Source organism: Carassius carassius, chromosome 17 (genome assembly GCF_963082965.1).
Source record: "Carassius carassius chromosome 17, fCarCar2.1, whole genome shotgun sequence".
In the NCBI taxonomy this organism is placed as follows: domain Eukaryota; kingdom Metazoa; phylum Chordata; class Actinopteri; order Cypriniformes; family Cyprinidae; genus Carassius; species Carassius carassius.
Window position 1 is genome coordinate 10,628,182 of NC_081771.1, and position 19,052 is coordinate 10,647,233.

A 19,052-nucleotide genomic window follows, 5' to 3' on the forward strand; every position below is an offset into this window, starting at 1 on the left:
ATTCAGCCTAGATATACATACACACCCAAACATGCACACAACCTATGAACAAAATCACACATCCTACACACATAACACAACCTACAGATGCACATTATGTAACCTGTACACACATCATAGTCTATAAAAACATTCTACGTAACTTACGTGATGAACTTAAGCTACCGACACATACTTAGACTAATTACTTATACCTCACAAAAACCTTTCCACACAAACCACATAAAACACATACAGACACACACATCTAAGTAACTCTCCTCTCATCTTCTATTGGTCAGAGAAATGGATAGTTCCGCCCCTAAACTCACAGCACTGGTTGAGTTAATGTTGCTGTGTTGGGCTGGTCAAGGGGTCAAGATTTGGCTGGCTAGCCTGGACCAGTTAGCATCTACTGGTAGGTGATGATGAAGCTTCTACAAACAATTTGGACCCAAGTATAGATGTCCAATCTATACTGCCAGCCATTAAAAATAGCAATGAATTCTGACAAAAATTTTTCCTCTTCTAGAAAAACTGTATCATGGCATCAGCAGTACAGTCACATCCTCCTCAATAAAAACCTCACAATTCCTATATTCCTGTTTACTATGTGCAAAAGTTAGCCAGTATCTTTCTATGTGCTATTAATTCAGAATGGGGAATAATCATTACATCGCTGCCTCTATGAATGCCTTAGTTTTAGAAGAGAATAATTTATGCAGTGGGTCTTCTACCTCATGAATATGTGATGATTTGTATCAAGTGACTGTTTTTGCTCTTCTCTGACTCCATCTCTCACTTTCTCCCTCCTTCCATCTCTGCTCTTCTCTTTAGAAGCTTGAGGAAATAGATTGGTAATTGCTCCTCCATTATTACTGGCCAGTTCTACCATGAGGAAGAAAGATATCTGAGGCACAGGCCCCAATTAGGCAGCTTTTCAAATAAGTGGTACATGAGGGTGAGGCCAGAAAACATGACAACCAGAAAAATGTTAGCAAAAAAAGGTAGGAATCTGTAGAAATGAGCACGTTTCTGCATTGTAAATACATTTTCTACAAATACTGCAGCTTGTTTAAAGCTTTTAAATGCTACAATGTGTCATCTCAGACCCAAACTATTTACTTGGGCTACGTCCACATGAAGCCAGAGCTTTCCTTATCCACCCCCCCCCCCAACCTTCTCAAGAAATATCAGTTTCCACACAAAACCACAAAACCGACAAAAAACGATGTAGTATACATGCCAGACCAGTATGTGGCGCTGTAATTCTGCCACAGAGATACACTAAAAACAGAGAAGAAAAATTGGACTATGCTCATAAACACCTATACGGTACAAGATTTATGCGTATACAGCTTAATGTGTCTCTGTGTGGAGAGGGCCTTTATCACAGGCGTAATTACATGACTAGCAAATTACACTCTCAACACATTTGACTATTTTAGTATTTAATCAATTTTATTGTTATTGCCTCTGTAACAAGAACTGTAACAAATGATTTGGGCACCCCTTCATTGACTTTCCTGATGCAAACTATTGTGCTAAATCCTGCCTTGCACAAGTAATAAAATAAGTTCTAGAAAACAAGACTGTTTTAGGACTAAAATTCCTGTAGGGTTACACTGAGTTCATTTTTTTTTTGGACCCAGGTTACGTTGTAGACATTTTATCTAATATTTTAAGCAAAAGCAAATCAACTTACTGTATTTAATATAAAAGTACAGCTTTGTAATGCTTAAAGCCCCGTTCACACCAAGAACGATAACAATAAAGATAACTATAAAGATAACAATATTAACGTCCACACCAGCGAACAATATCGTTGTTTATTCACGTGCATCTGCCTCTTTAAATTCTCGAGCTGTTTATAGCAGGATGGATTCCGATTGGCTATCAATATTTGTATCGTTCATCAGCTGGAAAAAATCTTTCTGAAAATTATTCCAACGATATCTTTTCTCTGTGCCTTTATCGTTATAGTTGTAGTGTGGACTCTGCTATTCTTTAATATTGCGAAAGATTTTTAGCACTATATTTTTATCATTATCTTTTTTTTTTATAGTTATCATGCTTAGTGTGAACAAGCCTTATGTTTACAAATATTAATCATTTGTTACGTCATATGTTTCATTTGGAATAAAGAGGCATTATATATATTATATTATATTATATTATATTATATTATATTATATTATATTATATTATATTATATTATATTATATTATATTATATTATATTATATTATATTATATTATATTATATTATATTATATTATATTATATTATATTATATTATATTATATTATCATTCCACACTTTATTTTAAGCTCTAATTATCGTTACTGACATACCATTTACTACGACATTTGCATCAAAAACTATAATAGTTAGTAAGGTAGTTGTTAAGTTTAGGTATTGGGTAAGATTATGGATGTAGAATATGGTCATACACAATATGTTCTTTATAAATACTAATAAACAGCCAATATGTTAATAATAAGCATGCTAATAAGCAACTAGTTAATAGTGAGAATTGGTTCCTATAATAAAGTATGTTATATTATATTATATTATAATTAAAATAAATGAGGCCAAATGAAAGTGTCAAACAAATAGCTTGCTTATAATTTTAACCTATCTTGATATTTTACCTGTGGAAAAGACAACATTTCTGGATACAAGTTTGTAGTCCACGATGGAGAACTGTGGGAGCTCGATACGCGACACACCAGTCACTGCATTTTCTCCTCCCTTCCAGTAAAACTCGATGTCATCTGTTGTATATCCATCTATAGGACATACAGAAATCAAATTAATCAAAGAGTTAACAACACATTACTGGGTAAAAGTACATTATCAGATCAGATGTTTTAGAGGGAGATTTACTGAGCTCAGACAGTGCTTCATACATTAAAATGTAACTTTTCCCTTCTTTTCAATAAAAAAAGGGGGTTCCTTGAAATAGCATTTCTTTTCCATAATTAGTGTGTGTAACATATGCTGAAAAGTAAAAAAAAAAAAAAGTCAGAACAAGTGCAGAACAACAATAGCATAATCATGCATATGAGCATCTGTTTTGCACTAGCGTGGGGAGCTGTTAGGGGTCAGATTTCCCACTGTGACACAGACAGCTTTATTTCATACCGGCATTGCCATGTTTGTAAACCATAATGAGCTAGGTGGTTTATTAGTGTGCATATCAAGCACATTTAATACAATTAAAGTTGGGTTATTTAGGGGAATGATTACCATATTTTGTAAGTAAATTTACCCACTAAAAAATTCAGGTAGTGACAACTGTATTGTCATTCAAATTTGTTTAATATTTACACTACTAAACTCTACAACTAGCGGTTAAAGCAGTGATGTAATTTACAGTGACAGTCCACAGCGAGTTGATTGTTTAAACACAGTTAATAAGCATAAACAAAACATGCTGCTTCTGTCAACAGTTTTACTACATGGTGCCATGCAAGACTTCAATATCATCATAGTCTCTTGGAGAAAAGTTTGTTTTGGGGTATTTGGAGTTGAAAACATTACTATATAGTTTTTTTGATGTAGCCAAATCAATAAAATGTCTTATTTTTTACGCATTCAGTTCAGCTAAAATTTCCATTATGCATTTAGTTCAAAACAATCAGCCTGCCAAGTTGACATATCCAGCAATAGGTACCTCATAATCACTATAAAAAATGATTTAAATTTAAATAGCATTACCATTGAAATGTTTTGGTTCAGTACGTTTTTTTTCTAGGAATTAAATTAAATTTAATTGCATTAAATTAATCAAAAGTGACAGTAAAGTCATTTAAAAATATTGCGAAGTACTACTGTTTTCAACTTTCAACTTATGTTTCTTGAGAAGCACATCAGCATATCAGAATGATTTCTGAAGGATCATGTGACACTGAATACTGGAATAATGGCTGCTGGATTTCAGGTTTACCATCACAGGAATAAATTCAATTTCAAAATATATTAAAATAGAAAACATTTTAAATTGTAAAAATATTTCACAATATTACTGTTTTGACTGTATTTTTGCAGCTTGATGAGCAAAGAGGCTTCTTTTGTAAACAATTTTTTTTTAAAGTCTTACTGACCCCAAACTGTAATGTATATGCTAAATGGATATGGCAATATCATATTTTCTGTTTAATAATAAAGTTGAATTGTCAAAGCATAATAAATAATTATTAGCATTTTAAGCAGCATTTCAGAAAGATAACACATTCTATTGAGTAATACTGCACATTTTATTTTTGCTGTTTCACCAGTGAGAAAAGCACCAAACTAGCACTGACCAGTATAAACCAGCTTGAAACAGCATGGAAATATATGCTGGTCTTTGCAGTAGGGTGTGGGAGAGAACACTTACAACTCTCTATCTCCAGAGTGCAGTTCTGCTCATCTAATGGATACCTTCTCAGATCCATCATGCAAGCGGCAGTGGTGGTGATTCTAGAAACACAGAAACACACACACAGGTCAGTCACAGAAAAATCAAAGCCACAATTCTTGCATACAGCAGGTACTGCACTTGATAAACAACACAGCAAAACTTTTGTGTTTCATTGTAAACAAGATGAGCAAGATGGAGAATATTAAAATATGGCTCCCCCTGCCCTTCAAAAGGCTTTTGAACCAAATATAGCACAGAGCATGCATATGGATGAGTGGACATGAACAAATAGCACAGATTTGAATATATGAAAATGCAGTTTTTACCCTCAAAAGAGTGGCTACTGAGTAGTAGTATTGCAAGCGGCCAAACAAGCTCGAGAAAGCCCACATCTCATTTCATCCCATTCATCAAGTCATTTTTCTACAAGTGTGAGCTTAGTCTAAAATGTGATGACAAATGTTCTTCGTGAGTCATTATCAATGAACATTTAAAGAACGGTTTGGTTTCTCATCCAGGTAACGATACCATCCAGGTATCGATTTCTCTTCCTGAATGAAGTAAGCCTATCGTAAGAGGAAGATCATGTTCAATCCTTCTAATTAGGGCTGTAACGATCACGATCGGCCGATCGTTAATGCGCATCTCCTCAGTAAAGCCGGTTCTCTAATCAGCGGTAAATTCCATCAGGTGCGTGATTTCACATAGAGCAGCTGGCTCTGTGTAGTAACAGCTGCTCTATGTGAAATCACGCACCTGATGGAATTTACCGCTTATTAGAGAACCGGCTTTACTGACGAGATGCGCATAACGATCGGCCTATCGTGATCGGCGCATCCCTACTTCTAATCTTATCTGGATGAATGCAGGGCTGAGGTCAGGGCAGGGGTACAACCAAGTGTGACTCACTAAAGTCCACTATGGCAGGAGTTTTCAAACAAAGGGGTATTAGTAGGTGATATTGGTTTCAAATTCTTTGCGTTAATTTTTTTTGTCTCAGGCTCTGTAATGTTAAACATCATTGCTTAAATGTGGTCATATTGACTGTTTGTTCCATGAATTTTTGTAGATAGAATCCAGCCATTTCAATAGGAATCCACGTAATTTGGGAATTTTGCATGGAGATGAAAGATTTACCTACATAGATTTCGCAACTTTGGTTTTTCTCACAACAATTCGCTGTATTGACCAGTCAAGTCACCTTTGTTTATATTGTACTTTTTGACAATACAGATTGTGTCTAAGCAGTTTATTAATAATGCAAGAGGACAATTACAAACAAATTTTTCAGTTGATGTCATCATTGAGTTCAGTTCTCTTCCAATAGTGTCTGTGCAATCAAGCCGACAATTTAGTGTTTCCAACTAAGCAATCTAAAGGCGACAGTGGCAAGGAACCAAAACCCCATTGATGACAGAAATGGAGAAAAAAAACTGGAGAGAAACCAGGCTCAGTCAATGTCAATGGACCTGATTTTGTAGTGTGACCGCACATTAAACTGTGGTTTATGCATCGCTGTACTACTGATAATGGACAATGTACCTTTTTACCTTGTGAAATTTTAGAGTTTCATTTATTTGATTGTGCCTTTACACATAAAAATCTGGACAGATCATTTAAGAGTTAAAATATCCCCATTCAAATATCCGTGCATTCAAATAAATTGTTAACTTTTTACCTCCAGTTATATATTCAAGTAATAACATACTAAAGCAGTCTTTTATTTATTGTTTTTGTCTTTGTCTTTGTATGACATGCACAAACCATATAACATTGGTTTGAAGTGGGTTGTACTGTGGTCCTTCCTTCCTAGAGTGGGTAAATTAAAGAGGAAACTCTTTGTCTTCATTCCATCTTCAGAGCTGCTTTAATGAGCGCACACTCAAATGTCTTAACATAAATATGCAGGCTCTTCTTTCTTTAATGGTGTCCAGCTCAGGCAAACAAATAAAGGCCCTCTATCCTCACTATCGCTTAGTCAAACTACAGTGGGTGTTATATGACCAGGGGAACTCTCTAGATGAACTGTAAAATAATGTTCAATGGATTACTGATGTTCCATTCGAGCAAAAGGAGATAAATCATAAAAAGACGGAAATGGTTCAATAAACTTTATAAGCAAGACCCATACATTAGCATATGGTCGCATTAGTCCACAGGATCTCATTTGGAACAAAACGAAAGGCTAAATTAGGCTACAGTAACTGGCTCATAGAGCACTCCAGCTGGTACAGAGTATGAAGGCATAACCATAGTCTTCCACGTGGGAATGAGAAAAGAAGATCATTTAGGATCAGAGTCTGATAACACTAAAGGGGTTTAACAAGATAAAGGCACAAATTAACACTTATGCAATTTAGTAGGCGAGTGCACTGTCCAAAATAGGGAACGCTCTCACACTCTTCCCACAGTTGAAATGTCACATACAAACAAATTGAATCTCCATTGTAAGGAAAAATAAACATTAATTCACCATTTATTAAACTGTTATTACATTATAATACATTATTAAATTTATCACATAAAAAAAAATTAAAGTATTTTTTTAAAGCATTTTCTTGTAATTTCAGATGTTTGTATGTTTATTTGCCATAGTACTGCAGTGTTTTGATCACTAATCTATTAGTCATCAAAAACGGGTAAAAATGTAATGAAAAATGAAACAGGTAAAAATGACAATGTAAATCAAGCAATACTGGTTGATGGCTCTAGATATGGGATCAGTTCTCACCTTAATCCATAAAGAACTGTGCCATCCGGGTGCAGACGGATCATGCGGTTTTTCACTGTGACACCATGGACAAAAGACTTCTTGTCATTTAGGAAATAGGTGTCAGGAACCCAAAGCTGGTCGGCTACCCGGTTGTCAAGTGTGAGATTGAGAGGGATCCCAGAATATGCGAGCCGCTTGTCCCTCCAGTACTGCTGGAAATACATGGTCAGTGTGTAGTCCTGTAGAAAAGAAAAATATTAGTCATTAGGCTGGTAGTTAAAATTATCAGGTAAAAAAAACAACAACAACAACAACAAAAAACATCTACAGTATTTAGCCGTAATACTTACATTATAAATTTTCATTATTTTTTAAAGAGAAAACATTTATTTAAAAAATATAAAATACATAAAAAAATGTACCCAATATTTGTGGTTGTTGTATTTTTATGCTTACACATATTAATCCATTTTATTTTATTTTATTTATCCACCCTAGTGAAAAAGAAATATACTACAATGTATTTGAAATAAATCTATTTCATGCTTAATATACTATAAATACATTTACATATTTATTTACAATACTTAATAAAAATACCCTGCAATTGTACTTTTGGTATACTAAACTAAAACACTTAAAGTTTGCAAAATTGGAACAACTAATTTTGTACTTAATGCACTTTAATTGTGTGGAAGTAGTGCTACAGTCTGACTAAAGATACACTGAAGTATATTTGCTTGTGCTAAAGTGGAACTATTGCAAGTATACTTCGAGCACACTTTAAACATCTTGAATTTAAAGAGGGATATTATTCAAATATCATACAGTTCTCATCAGTAGTGACTACAGATTTTAGGCTCAATATTAAGAAATGTACATTGTGCATAAGGAGTAGTCCAAATAAAGTTTAACAAAAATTTTTTATCAGTAAGTCTTGAGCGATATGTTAGTAAATATGCTATTTGAACTATACTTTTGTATAGTATAGTATAGTATAGTATTTAAAACTATGCATTTTAAATATATTACTTTTTTACAATGGCATTTTTTTTATTTATTCAAATGTCAAATATTGACTATTTGTGTTTTCATATTTATTTAGATTTGTGCACTCTCTCTTCTATTGAATTACATTTGCTTCAATAAAAATTAACAAAACTTTATAAAACTGAACGTAACTTTTTCAGAAACTATCAAAAATATGCTATTACAAAAGAAGAAAAACACAATGAAAATGAAAAAAATGAACTCAGTCGCAAAAATTTAACATGCTCTTCATATATGCTTCATTCTTTGTTAATGTTTTTCAAAGATTCGGTTTTGCTAATCATAGATTCTGAATGCATTGCCACAGATTTCGCTTATGCTTCGCAGTTTTTCGTTTGGTGTTTTGACACAAACCTCTTGTAGGGGCGGGCTTAAAGGGTCATTCCACCCATGGAGACATGAATGTGTATTGAAAGTGGGTCATATATGTAGTAGAATAGTATTATTTTTTTTTTTTTATTTTGGTCCTTCTAGGCCTATAAAAGGCAGAAAATAACTTTTTAGAGCTTGTGGACTGTAGACAACAATCCCCATAGTGCATTGCAATGCTCAGCTCCGCAGGCCACTCCCACTACTCCGCCCATCAATGTGGATTATAGTTGAGCTCTCCTCTACGCTACCGATTGTAAATTATTTGGCACAATTTGTTGTGAAGAGTTATTTTGTGACCCAATTAATGTTTTTGTGACAAAATGGTGTGCACTTGCATAGTACTGGGATGTTGTTCAAGAACAAGGAAAATACCCGGAGTAAGTATTCACAGATTCCCGAAAGATACGGACTTGTGCAAAAAGTGGCTACGGGCTAACGTTATCAATAACCCTAAGTTCGGTGAGGACACAACACTTGAAGCACTAAAAAAATCAGACGGTGTGCAGTTTACATTTCAAGCCCAAAGATTATGCGCCTAACCACCTAGGATTGAAGAGACCCGCGCTTTTGAAAAACGCAATTCCTTCAGTATTTTCCTTGCCAGACGATGACGACGAAAAGCCAGGAACGTCGGGAACCACCAGCACTAGCAGCACTAAACACATTTGCCTGGAGGTAATGTTATTTCTGACTAGACTCTATTAGCAGCTAGTGGCTACTGAGAACACACACTGACATAGTCGTCTGCTGTAAAGAAACACATCTCCTATGATTTTTCTGTTTACGAACTAAATATCTTGTATGTTTTGCTCGCTTGTTGTTTTAATGTGTCTGCCTCAGTAACTAACGTTACACTTGTCAAGAAATGAGTAAGTAAAGTTAGTATGTAACGTAATAATGTAACATTAGACACTTAGCTAAAAGTTATATATAAGTTTGCTATTATCGATGTAAATCAACCATGTTTTACTGTGTAAGTTTGACGCTTTTCATGTTTTTTTTAGCTGCTCGTCGCTGTACTGTGGCTCATAAAGGTAGCCACGAACATCCGTTTCTAACATAACTTCGTCTAAATCAAAATCCTCCCCAATGCATCCGTCTGAAAAATCAGTATTTTCCTCCATATTTTCGAAAAGTTTCTCCCGGTGAAATCAAACGCACGGGCACTGATCTGTGATAGGTCTGTTAGCGCATTAGGTACAACCCCCTATGGGCAGACTACTTGTGCTTGTAGTCTTTACAGAAATCCACCCTTTTTACACTTCCTCCTACAATGATGTCAAATGACGATTTTTGCGTCATTGTAGGAGGAAGTGAAAAAGGTAAATAGTGGATTTCTCTCGTCTCAGGGGAAAATGAGAGAATGTTGCACAACCATTCAATAGTATGACTGGTTTTCTAACAATAGACATCTTAATGCAAATGGGTGGAGTGATCCTTTAACTACTCTTAACTCTGATCTACTCTGATTGGATAATGATCTTTTGATGGACAGGTGCTCTCTGTCCGGGAAGTACAGACGTCACTCAGTGGCGCGCATATTGGAAAGCTCTCGCGGTGATTTGTATTACTAAATATTTAAATAATATTTGACCTTCGATCGTCTCAGTCTGTAAAGATGAGCTCTTGTCCTTCAAGGCAGCTTGAAGTAAGCTTGTGTTACTGAATGACAATAATAACCCGCAACAAACTGTAGCACACTGTAACATGAAAAACTTGTATCGATGTTATTGGTTACTTCAGTAACACAAGCTTACTTCAAGCTGCCTTGAAGGACAAGCGGAGGAGGAAGATGATGCCGCTCTGTGTCTCCTGAGAGCTCATCTTTACAGACTGAGACGAACGAAGGTCAAATATTTACATATTTAGTAATACAAGGCACGACGTATTGCATACAAATCACCGCGAGAGCTTTTTTTCTTTTCTTTTTTTATTAAAGCAGAGAAAAAAAACATACAAAAGTATAAACATACATCACATAATATTAACCACAAAAAAAACAATAAAGAATCAAATAGAACTAAAGAAAAGAGGGCCAAAATCTAAACAAAATTACACAAGGAGATCAAAGGCAGAGCAAATCTAACTGTCCTTATAGCTTTTTAATTAGTAGATACTGAGATTACATTCAAATAGTTTTTTATTTCTTTTAGGAAAACAGAGAAGACAGGTTTGCAGTTGGAGAATTTGCATTTGTGAATGTGAAATTTGTTTAGGAAAAAATTTAAATTAATAACAAAACTGATATTTTCATTTGTGGGGTCAAAGTAATAATATCCAAATATAATGTTTTTCATATGTACTGAGAAGCCTGGCAAAATCTTACACTTGACAAACACACCAATATCATCCCAAAGTTTCTGAGTGTAGTGACATTACCAAAATAAGATCAATGTCAGATTTAAATCTTTGTATAAACTTCATTACAGGGTAGAACCTGTGTATGAGCTTAAAATAAATTTCTTTCACTTTGTCTGTGAAAAATAATTTTTGCGGTAGAGACCAGATTTAATCAGCGCGAGAGCTTTCCAATATGCACGCCACTGAGTGACGTCTGTACTTCCCGGTCAGAGAGCATCTGTCCATCAAAAGCTCACTATCCAATCAGAGTAGATCACTGTTAAGCCCGCCCCCACAAGAGGTTTTTGTCAAAACACTAAACGAAAAACTGCGAAGCATAGGCGAAATCTGTGGCAATGCATTCAGAATCCACGATTTGCGAAACCGAATCAGACCTCACACACGCTCTGTTTTCCCTAAAGGGTCAAAAGTGTCAAGGTCAGAAACAGAAATCTAAAGACTGTGGCCTTCAGCAAATGTATTTTCCGTTGTCTGAGTGATATTTATAGAAGCGTCAAAAGTTGGATGGCAAACAAGCTGTCTTCTGCCTACATTTTTCAAGCCTGTCTACCACGAAGATGCTGTGTGGCCATCTCCACGAGGCAGTCTGGACTATAGATTTCCATTACACCGCCAGAGTCTCAGTGGTCCACTCGACATCAGCTCGTAGAGCTATACTATATGACCTCAGTGATTCACAGTAAAGAAATTAAATCAAACTAAAGCATTGGCATGATAGGCCTTATATTTGGGACATTACTGAGACTCAATGAATTTTAAAAGGGCTGAAATCTCGAAATTTATGGATCTTATTTTCCCCTGGGCCAGAGCTGAACCTGGTTGAAATCCAGATGTGAAATCCAGATTTGGTACTCATGGGTAAAATGAAGACCTAACATGCTGTCCCCTACAATGTGCACAACCTGTTGATGTAATAAGAAGTAATTCACTTACAAACATATGTTAGAACGGGCTTAGGCCCCTGAGGCTGACTTCAGAGTGTGCCAGGAGATCTGTGAAAGCAGAGGCTGTGCAAGAGAGCGTGTAAGTGGAGTTCATTAGCTAACGAGATGAGGGGGATGACATGACAGGGATATCTACTTTATGATTACTAATGTCTGTGATTCCCCCTCTCTCAGGCTTCTATTCTTTGCACCACTGTCCTTCCTCCTGCTTCTTATTGTCCTCCCTTCTCCCTCCCTTACTTTCTGTAAGGCTTTTGTTTTATAAATGACACTGATGGATGCAACCCTTTCTCACAATACATTATACCCTACACATTAAAAGTGTAGATACTAATTAGAATTAAAAATGCTTGATATCCCAGACAGTGTTAGGTAGAGTTAACACAATCCATAGCCAACTTTTAAAGGGATAGTTCTGCCAGAGATTAACATTCTGTCATCATTTACTCAACCTCATGTTGTTCCAAACCTGTATGACTTTTCTTCTTTTGAAACACTTTTCTTATTCTGTTTTATATGATATTCATCAATAAAAATATTTACCAAAATCTCTATTTAAGTGTGTTCTACAGAAGAAAGAAAGTCGCACAAGTGTGGAACAGTGTGACTAAATGATGAAATAATAATAATAATAATTTTGGGTTGAAAAGTAATGCAAGATGCAGAATTAATACTTTTATTCAGAAAGTGTGCATAAAAAATTACTGTTCTTTTGAACTTTCTATTCATCAAAGAATCCTAAAAAATATTTTCACAAAAAAAAAAATCATAATTGTTTTCAACACTGATAGTATAAAACGTTTATTGAGCTTCAAATCAACATATTAGAATAATTTCTATAATAATAATTTTTTTATCATCATGTTGAGTAAACAATTTTCACACACTTAAAAAAACTAAAGGTTCATAAAACTATTTAAAAAATGGATTAAAATAAATAAATTAATAAACAAACAACTTTTGCCAAATAGCCTGTGTAACTAGGCAGAATATATTTGCTAATTATTCAATAAAGTAGCTGGTAGCTTTTTCACAACTATACAAATATACATACTAAATCTTAATGTTAAGGATGTCCAAATCTCAAATACCTGTGGATGGGGCCAATTGTGTTTTCCTGAGGACATAAATCATGTGCAACTATTTTCCATACAATATCATTATCAACATCTCTGCACAGAGACATTTCCATCACATTCACAATGTTTAGCTATGAATTAATATACAAAATTGTGTACTGTATCATCACAGTCCATCAATCAAACATTAACTACAGCACACAGTCATCAATTCACTATTTACTGCACTAATAGGTTTCACAAGACAGATTTTCCATAAATAAAGCAAACAATAAACAGTCGACCTTTACTGTGTTCATATCTGCTTTTTAAGCGCAGTTTTAAGACTGAGCAAAAAGAATCCTCTGAATGCCTGTCTGGTCCTCAGGCTACAAACTAGTGGCTGGCTACACTCTGAAGTATGTAGAGATCTAATACACCAGGATCCATCATGTACAGTATGTATAGGAAACTACTGTTCTGTACAAAGGCTAATTCATTCACATGGGACTAGGCTAACGTATCAGCATTCAGGAATGTACTAGATGACTAAATGCCAAAGTGTGACTGTTAGTCATCTCATTCTCTTCATCTGTGACTTTCTGTCTCTTTGCCTCCCATATTTTAGCATGTTCTGTAGCAAGGTCTTAAGGTCTTGAGGCTCTTGTTATGGTGAGTTCTCTGGGTCTTCAGAGTGTGAGCGCAGTGATTCATTACTATTACCCAACCTGATCCAGACAAACCAGCGAAGCCAGAAGTGCTCTGAAAACTGTGAAAACCAGTGTCACTTTCATGTCTGTTTAATAATGGAGTAAACAGATGCCGTTGTGCCAGCTGAGCGATCTGATACTTTTGATATTTGGGGAACTGTGCTGCAGTGGTCACAGAAAATATAAGCAAAGGCATCAATTATTCATTACTAGTCAAAATATTATAGTAGTATATTCAAGCTGCAAGAAGAAAACATTTAAAAACAGAGGCAAAAATCTTAAGATGCGGCTTGCCACATCTGAGGGTATGGCTCCTCAGTAAATCATTGTTGTTGTTCTCCACTGAGAGGTTCAAGAGAGGGATTCCCTGTGATAAAATGACACCATGTTCTGACATATACACCAATTTCCCTGTCCCACAGATAAAATAACAGATGAAAGGCAAGAGAAACAAAGAGAGAGAGAGATTATTTCAAATCTGAAAGTGACAATCTATTAATGTAGGGATTGATATCAAACACATGGGAGCTTACAATAGAACTGTGGCATGGATTTACTCCTGCTACTTACAGATTGGTTACAGTTTACACAAGATTTGTGGGAACCAGGCTTTTTTTTTATTATAAATTAAATGTATTTTTATTTTACACTACTATTACTACTATACAATTTGGAGGCACTCATTGCATAGAAATGACACTTTTTTTCTCATATTTAAACCTACATAATACTGAATTTTAAAACATTTGAGGAGAAGGGGTAATCATATAAAAGGAAAGAAAAATTCTGTCAATAAATGAGTCACCTTAAGGGTGAGGTGATACTGTCATCAGTTGGGTGAGGAGTGTGTACTCTCATACAAAGACAAGCTTTCAGCATGCCAGTCAGAAAGCATTTACATCAACTTACCACCGCCACGTCTACTGGGAATACCAGAATAACAGCAGTAAGAGAGATTCCTCAGTGCAGTGTATATGTCAGAGGGAAAATTATCCATTTTAAAAGGTAATGAATTTGTGAGATAAACAGTAATAACAATAAATATATATACACATACTACCAGTCAAAAGTTTTTGAACAGTAAGACTTTTAATGTTTTAAAGAAGTCTCGTCTGCTTACCAAGCCTGCATTTATCTGATTCAGAATACAGTAAAAGCAGTAATATTGTGAAATATTTTTACTATTTAAAATAAAAGCTTACTATTTGAATATATTTTCAAATGTAATTTATTCCTGTGATCAAAGCTACATTTTTAGCATCATTATTCCAGTTTTCAATGTCTTTAGAAATCATTCTAATATGCTGATTTGCTGTTCAAAAAACAGTTATTATTATTATTATTATTAATTATTATTATTATTATTATTATTATCAATATTTAAACAGTTGAGCACTTTTTTCAGGATTCTTTGATGAATAGAAAGATCAGTATTTATCTTAAATAATAAAAAGCTTTTGTAACATTATCTAAAAAGACATTATAGAAATTAATACTTTTATTTAGCAAGGATGCTTTAAATTGATCAAAAGTGATGATAAAAGACAATTATAATGCAACAAAATATTCCTATTTCAGATAAATGCTGTTCTTCCGAACTTTCTATTCATCAAATAAACCTGTAAAAATTCTACTCAGCTGTTTTCAACATATGAAAAATAAATGCTTTTGAACAGCAAATCAGAATATTAGAATGATTTCTGAAGGATCATGTGACTGCAGTAATGATGCTAAAAATTCAGCTTTGAAATCACAGGAATAAATTACATTTTAAAATATATTAAAATAGAAAAGTTATTTTAAACAGAAAAACATTTCAAAATGATGATGTACTTTGGATCAAATAAATGCAGGCTTTGTGAGCAGAACATTTTAAACATTTAAAATCTTGAAGTATATAATTTGGCCAGATAACTCTAATTGGCCAAAATGAATGACTTTAACTTTACAAGAGCACTCAAGACTCAAGTCATTTTTCATGTTGTGCTAGTGTGTTTTTAAGGATTTTCTGATCACTTCTGTATTTTCTATGATATATTGATCTTTGCTACCACTGAATCTAGATCTGTCAGAAAGAGATGCATTAACGAGAGAACTAGTGTGCTATAATAATAATAATAATTCAGACTCTGTTGATCTTCTCTTTGATTCCTTTAACTCAAAAGTTAAGAATGTTATTGATGATATTGTTCCTGTAAAAGTCAGTAAGAAGACAAAAATCCCATTGGAGAAAATGTGCAGTACAGAGTATGAAAAGACAATGCAGAAAAGCTGAGCAGATGTGGCGGATAACAAAACTTGAAATTCACTATATCATCTATAAGGACAGCCTTCATGCTTTCAATGTGGAACTAACAACAGATGGAAAGACCTTCTTCTCAAACCTTATAAACAGTAACTTAAACACTCACTCTCTTTGCTACTGTTGAGAGACTGACAAACCCCCCAAGTCAGATTCCCAGTGAAATGCTCTCCAACAGCAAATGCAATGAGTTTGCTTCCTTCTTTTCTGAGAAGATCAATAATATCAGAAAGGCGATTGGCACATCTTCAAGTTATGCAGAGGTCAGACAGATTCGACTAAAAAAGAAGTTACTATGTCTGTTTTTGAAGCAATTGATAGCAATATTTTGGAATATAGAAATATAAGAAATAGTACAGCACCTTAAATCGTCAACCTGCTATCTTGACACCCTTCCCACATCTTTTTTCAAAAGTGTGCTTAACTGTTTAGAAGCAGATCTCTTAGAAGTGGTGAACACCTCACTTCTTTCTGGGACATTTCCAAATTCCCTGAAAACTGCAGTTGTTAAGCCCCTTCTGAAAAAGAGCAATTTTGATAACACTATATTGAGCAACTATAGACCAATTTCAAATCTTCCTTTTATAGGCAAGATTATTGAAAAGGTAGTTTTTAATCAGATAAACAACTACTCAAATGGACAATACCTGGACAATTTTCAATCTGGTCTCCGACCACATCATAGCACAGAAACATATCTCATTAAGATAATAAACGATATTCACTTTAATTCTGATTCTGGCAAAATATTAGTGCTGTTACTACTAGATCTTAGTGCTGCATGTGTCACTGTTGATCATAGCATACTGTACTTACAGAGAGACTGGAAAACTGTATTCTCCCACTAAGTCAAATAACAAGAAAGTATCAAATTGCCTATCACAGCTATGCTGATGATACCCAGATTTACCTAGTCTTATGGCCAAATGACTACAGCCCCATTGACTCTGCCAATGCATTGATGAAATTAATAGTTGGATGTGCCAGAACTTTCTTCAGTTAAACAAGGAGAAAACTGAAGTCATCACATTTGGAAACAAAGATGAAGTTCTCAAGGTGAATTAATACCTTGACTCTAGGGCTCAAACAACTAAAAATCAAGTCAAGAATCTTGTGATACTGGAGACAGACCTTAGTTTCAGTAGTCATGTTAAAGCATTAACTGAATCAGCATACTATCATCTCAAAAACATTCCAAGAATGGGATGTTTTGTTTCAAGTCAAGACTTGGAGAAACTTGTTCATGCCTTTATCACCAGCCCACATAGCAATTGTTTTCTGTCCCATCTTAGCCAGTTAATCACCCTTAACCCTCTGAAGTCGATTAACGCATATACGCCGAGCGCCAACCTTCCGTTCTCTGTCGTGAGGCCAATAAGGAAGTGATGAAAACTGCAATTCATCGACTGGCCGCTTGAGGCTGGCTGCAAAAGGGAGTCAGTCCCATAGACTCCCATGTTAAAATGCCCAACTTTACAGCAGAAAAAAACATGTTTACAGCCTGGTTCAAAAAATGATTTTGGTCTACATAGCTAATTTTGCCCTTCATGACAACTGTGAGGGGGGTGAATTTTTTTTTTTATAACGCATCCGTTTAAATTATATTAAGACTTAAAGTTCTGCATAATTAAGGGCGTAGCCACTTGAGTGACAGGTGGATTGCCACTGCTGACACTGCCGTCATGCTAGGTAGGTGTGGCTTCAGCAACTAGCTCCCGCCTTTTTGCCCATTTTTGATTGTCCAGCAGAGTCGCGCGGTGACGCGCTGCCAAGATGCGACGGCCCGCTCTACACACTTTAGGCTTCAAAAACACACTTCAGGAGACTACGGGTGACGTCACGGACACTACGTCCATGTTTTTATAAAGTCTATGGTATACGCGTTATGAGGCATTTTCTCCTGATAACCCCGAAAAAAAACTTAAATTACACTTACAGTTTTGATCGTACAGATAAGAGCAATACTTTTTTTGTATACAGACATAATAACAACAAAACTTTGTGCACTTAGAAAATAAAGATAACAAACAAGGTGTGCTGTCTGCAGCCTTTGTCTGCGGTGATCTTCATTTACAAACGCATAATTAAAATGAACTGTAACTCAGTGAATACTCAACGAAGAGACATGAGAGATATATCTATAGAAAGACTGACATGTCTACTTTTAAACTAAACAAGTGCTGCCAAAAACAAATATTCTGTGATAAAGTAATCCATATGAAAACAACGCGATGTCCGTTTTTCACGTCTCCTTTCATAATCTTCTAATGTGACCATGCCCCGCGCTGAACGCTCTATTCAGATTCTAATGTTTCACTGAAGCGCGCGGCTTGAATACGCCACACAACTGAAGATAACACAGAGAGACTGTTCTTCAAGTTTTTTTATTTTACTGTTTGCTTCGCGATGATAGAAATAAGACATAATTCACCCCAAAAAGATGTGATGTGGTTGAGGATTTGAGATTTGGATTTCCTCAGAAAAAAAGAATGAAGCAATTTATTCAGCAGAGATCATAAACAAGTCTCTTTTTATTTATTTATATACTTACTAGTTTTGTACTAGTTTTCACATAACGTGTAAACATTTTACTAGTTAGACTTTTTCCAAAGACTTTTTCCAAAGACTTTTACCAAACTATAATTCCTGACTAAGTGTATAATCAAGTGAAGCGTTATGAAGTTTCAATAACAATATACAATACTATACCATTCAAAAGCTTGGTGTAAATAATATAAATGTAACAAATAAATGTAACTGTAACAATTGTAACAAACAATGCTGTTCTTTCAATTTATCCCCCCTAAAAAACCTGAAAAAATATTCTCAACTCTTTTCAACATGAATAATAATAATAATAATAATGATAATAACAATAAATGTTTTTTTGTAGAAAATCAGATTGTTAAAAGGATTTCTGAAGGATTGTGTGACTGCAGTAATGATGCAAAAAATTTAGTTTGAAAGTCAGCTTTGATTGTTCCTAATAAACTGTTTAACTGCACTCGCAAGTGGATATTAAATTATGTTGTGGGATAATTAAATATAATCTAAATAAACTACAAACATAAAATTATATAGATTTATTTTGTCCTCACATTCTTTCTTGTAACTCCTCCCTCTCAGTGACACAAGGGGACTGAGAGGCTCATTATG

General features: G+C 34.8%; 1 protein-coding gene across 5 annotated transcripts in view; it reads right to left on the reverse strand.

The window, feature by feature from the left end:
• The window catches only part of LOC132161072 (gamma-aminobutyric acid receptor subunit beta-3), an 85,103-nt gene that overhangs the window by 15,366 nt on the left and 50,685 nt on the right, over positions 1–19,052 (reverse strand). For all 5 annotated transcript variants that reach the window (XM_059570868.1, XM_059570865.1, XM_059570870.1 and 2 more), the window contains 3 exons: positions 7,118–7,338; positions 4,363–4,445; positions 2,633–2,770 (listed from right to left, as the gene is read on the reverse strand). In XM_059570868.1, coding sequence (XP_059426851.1) covers positions 2,633–2,770; positions 4,363–4,445; positions 7,118–7,338 — 442 coding nt within the window. The remainder of the gene's footprint in view (positions 1–2,632; positions 2,771–4,362; positions 4,446–7,117; positions 7,339–19,052) is intronic.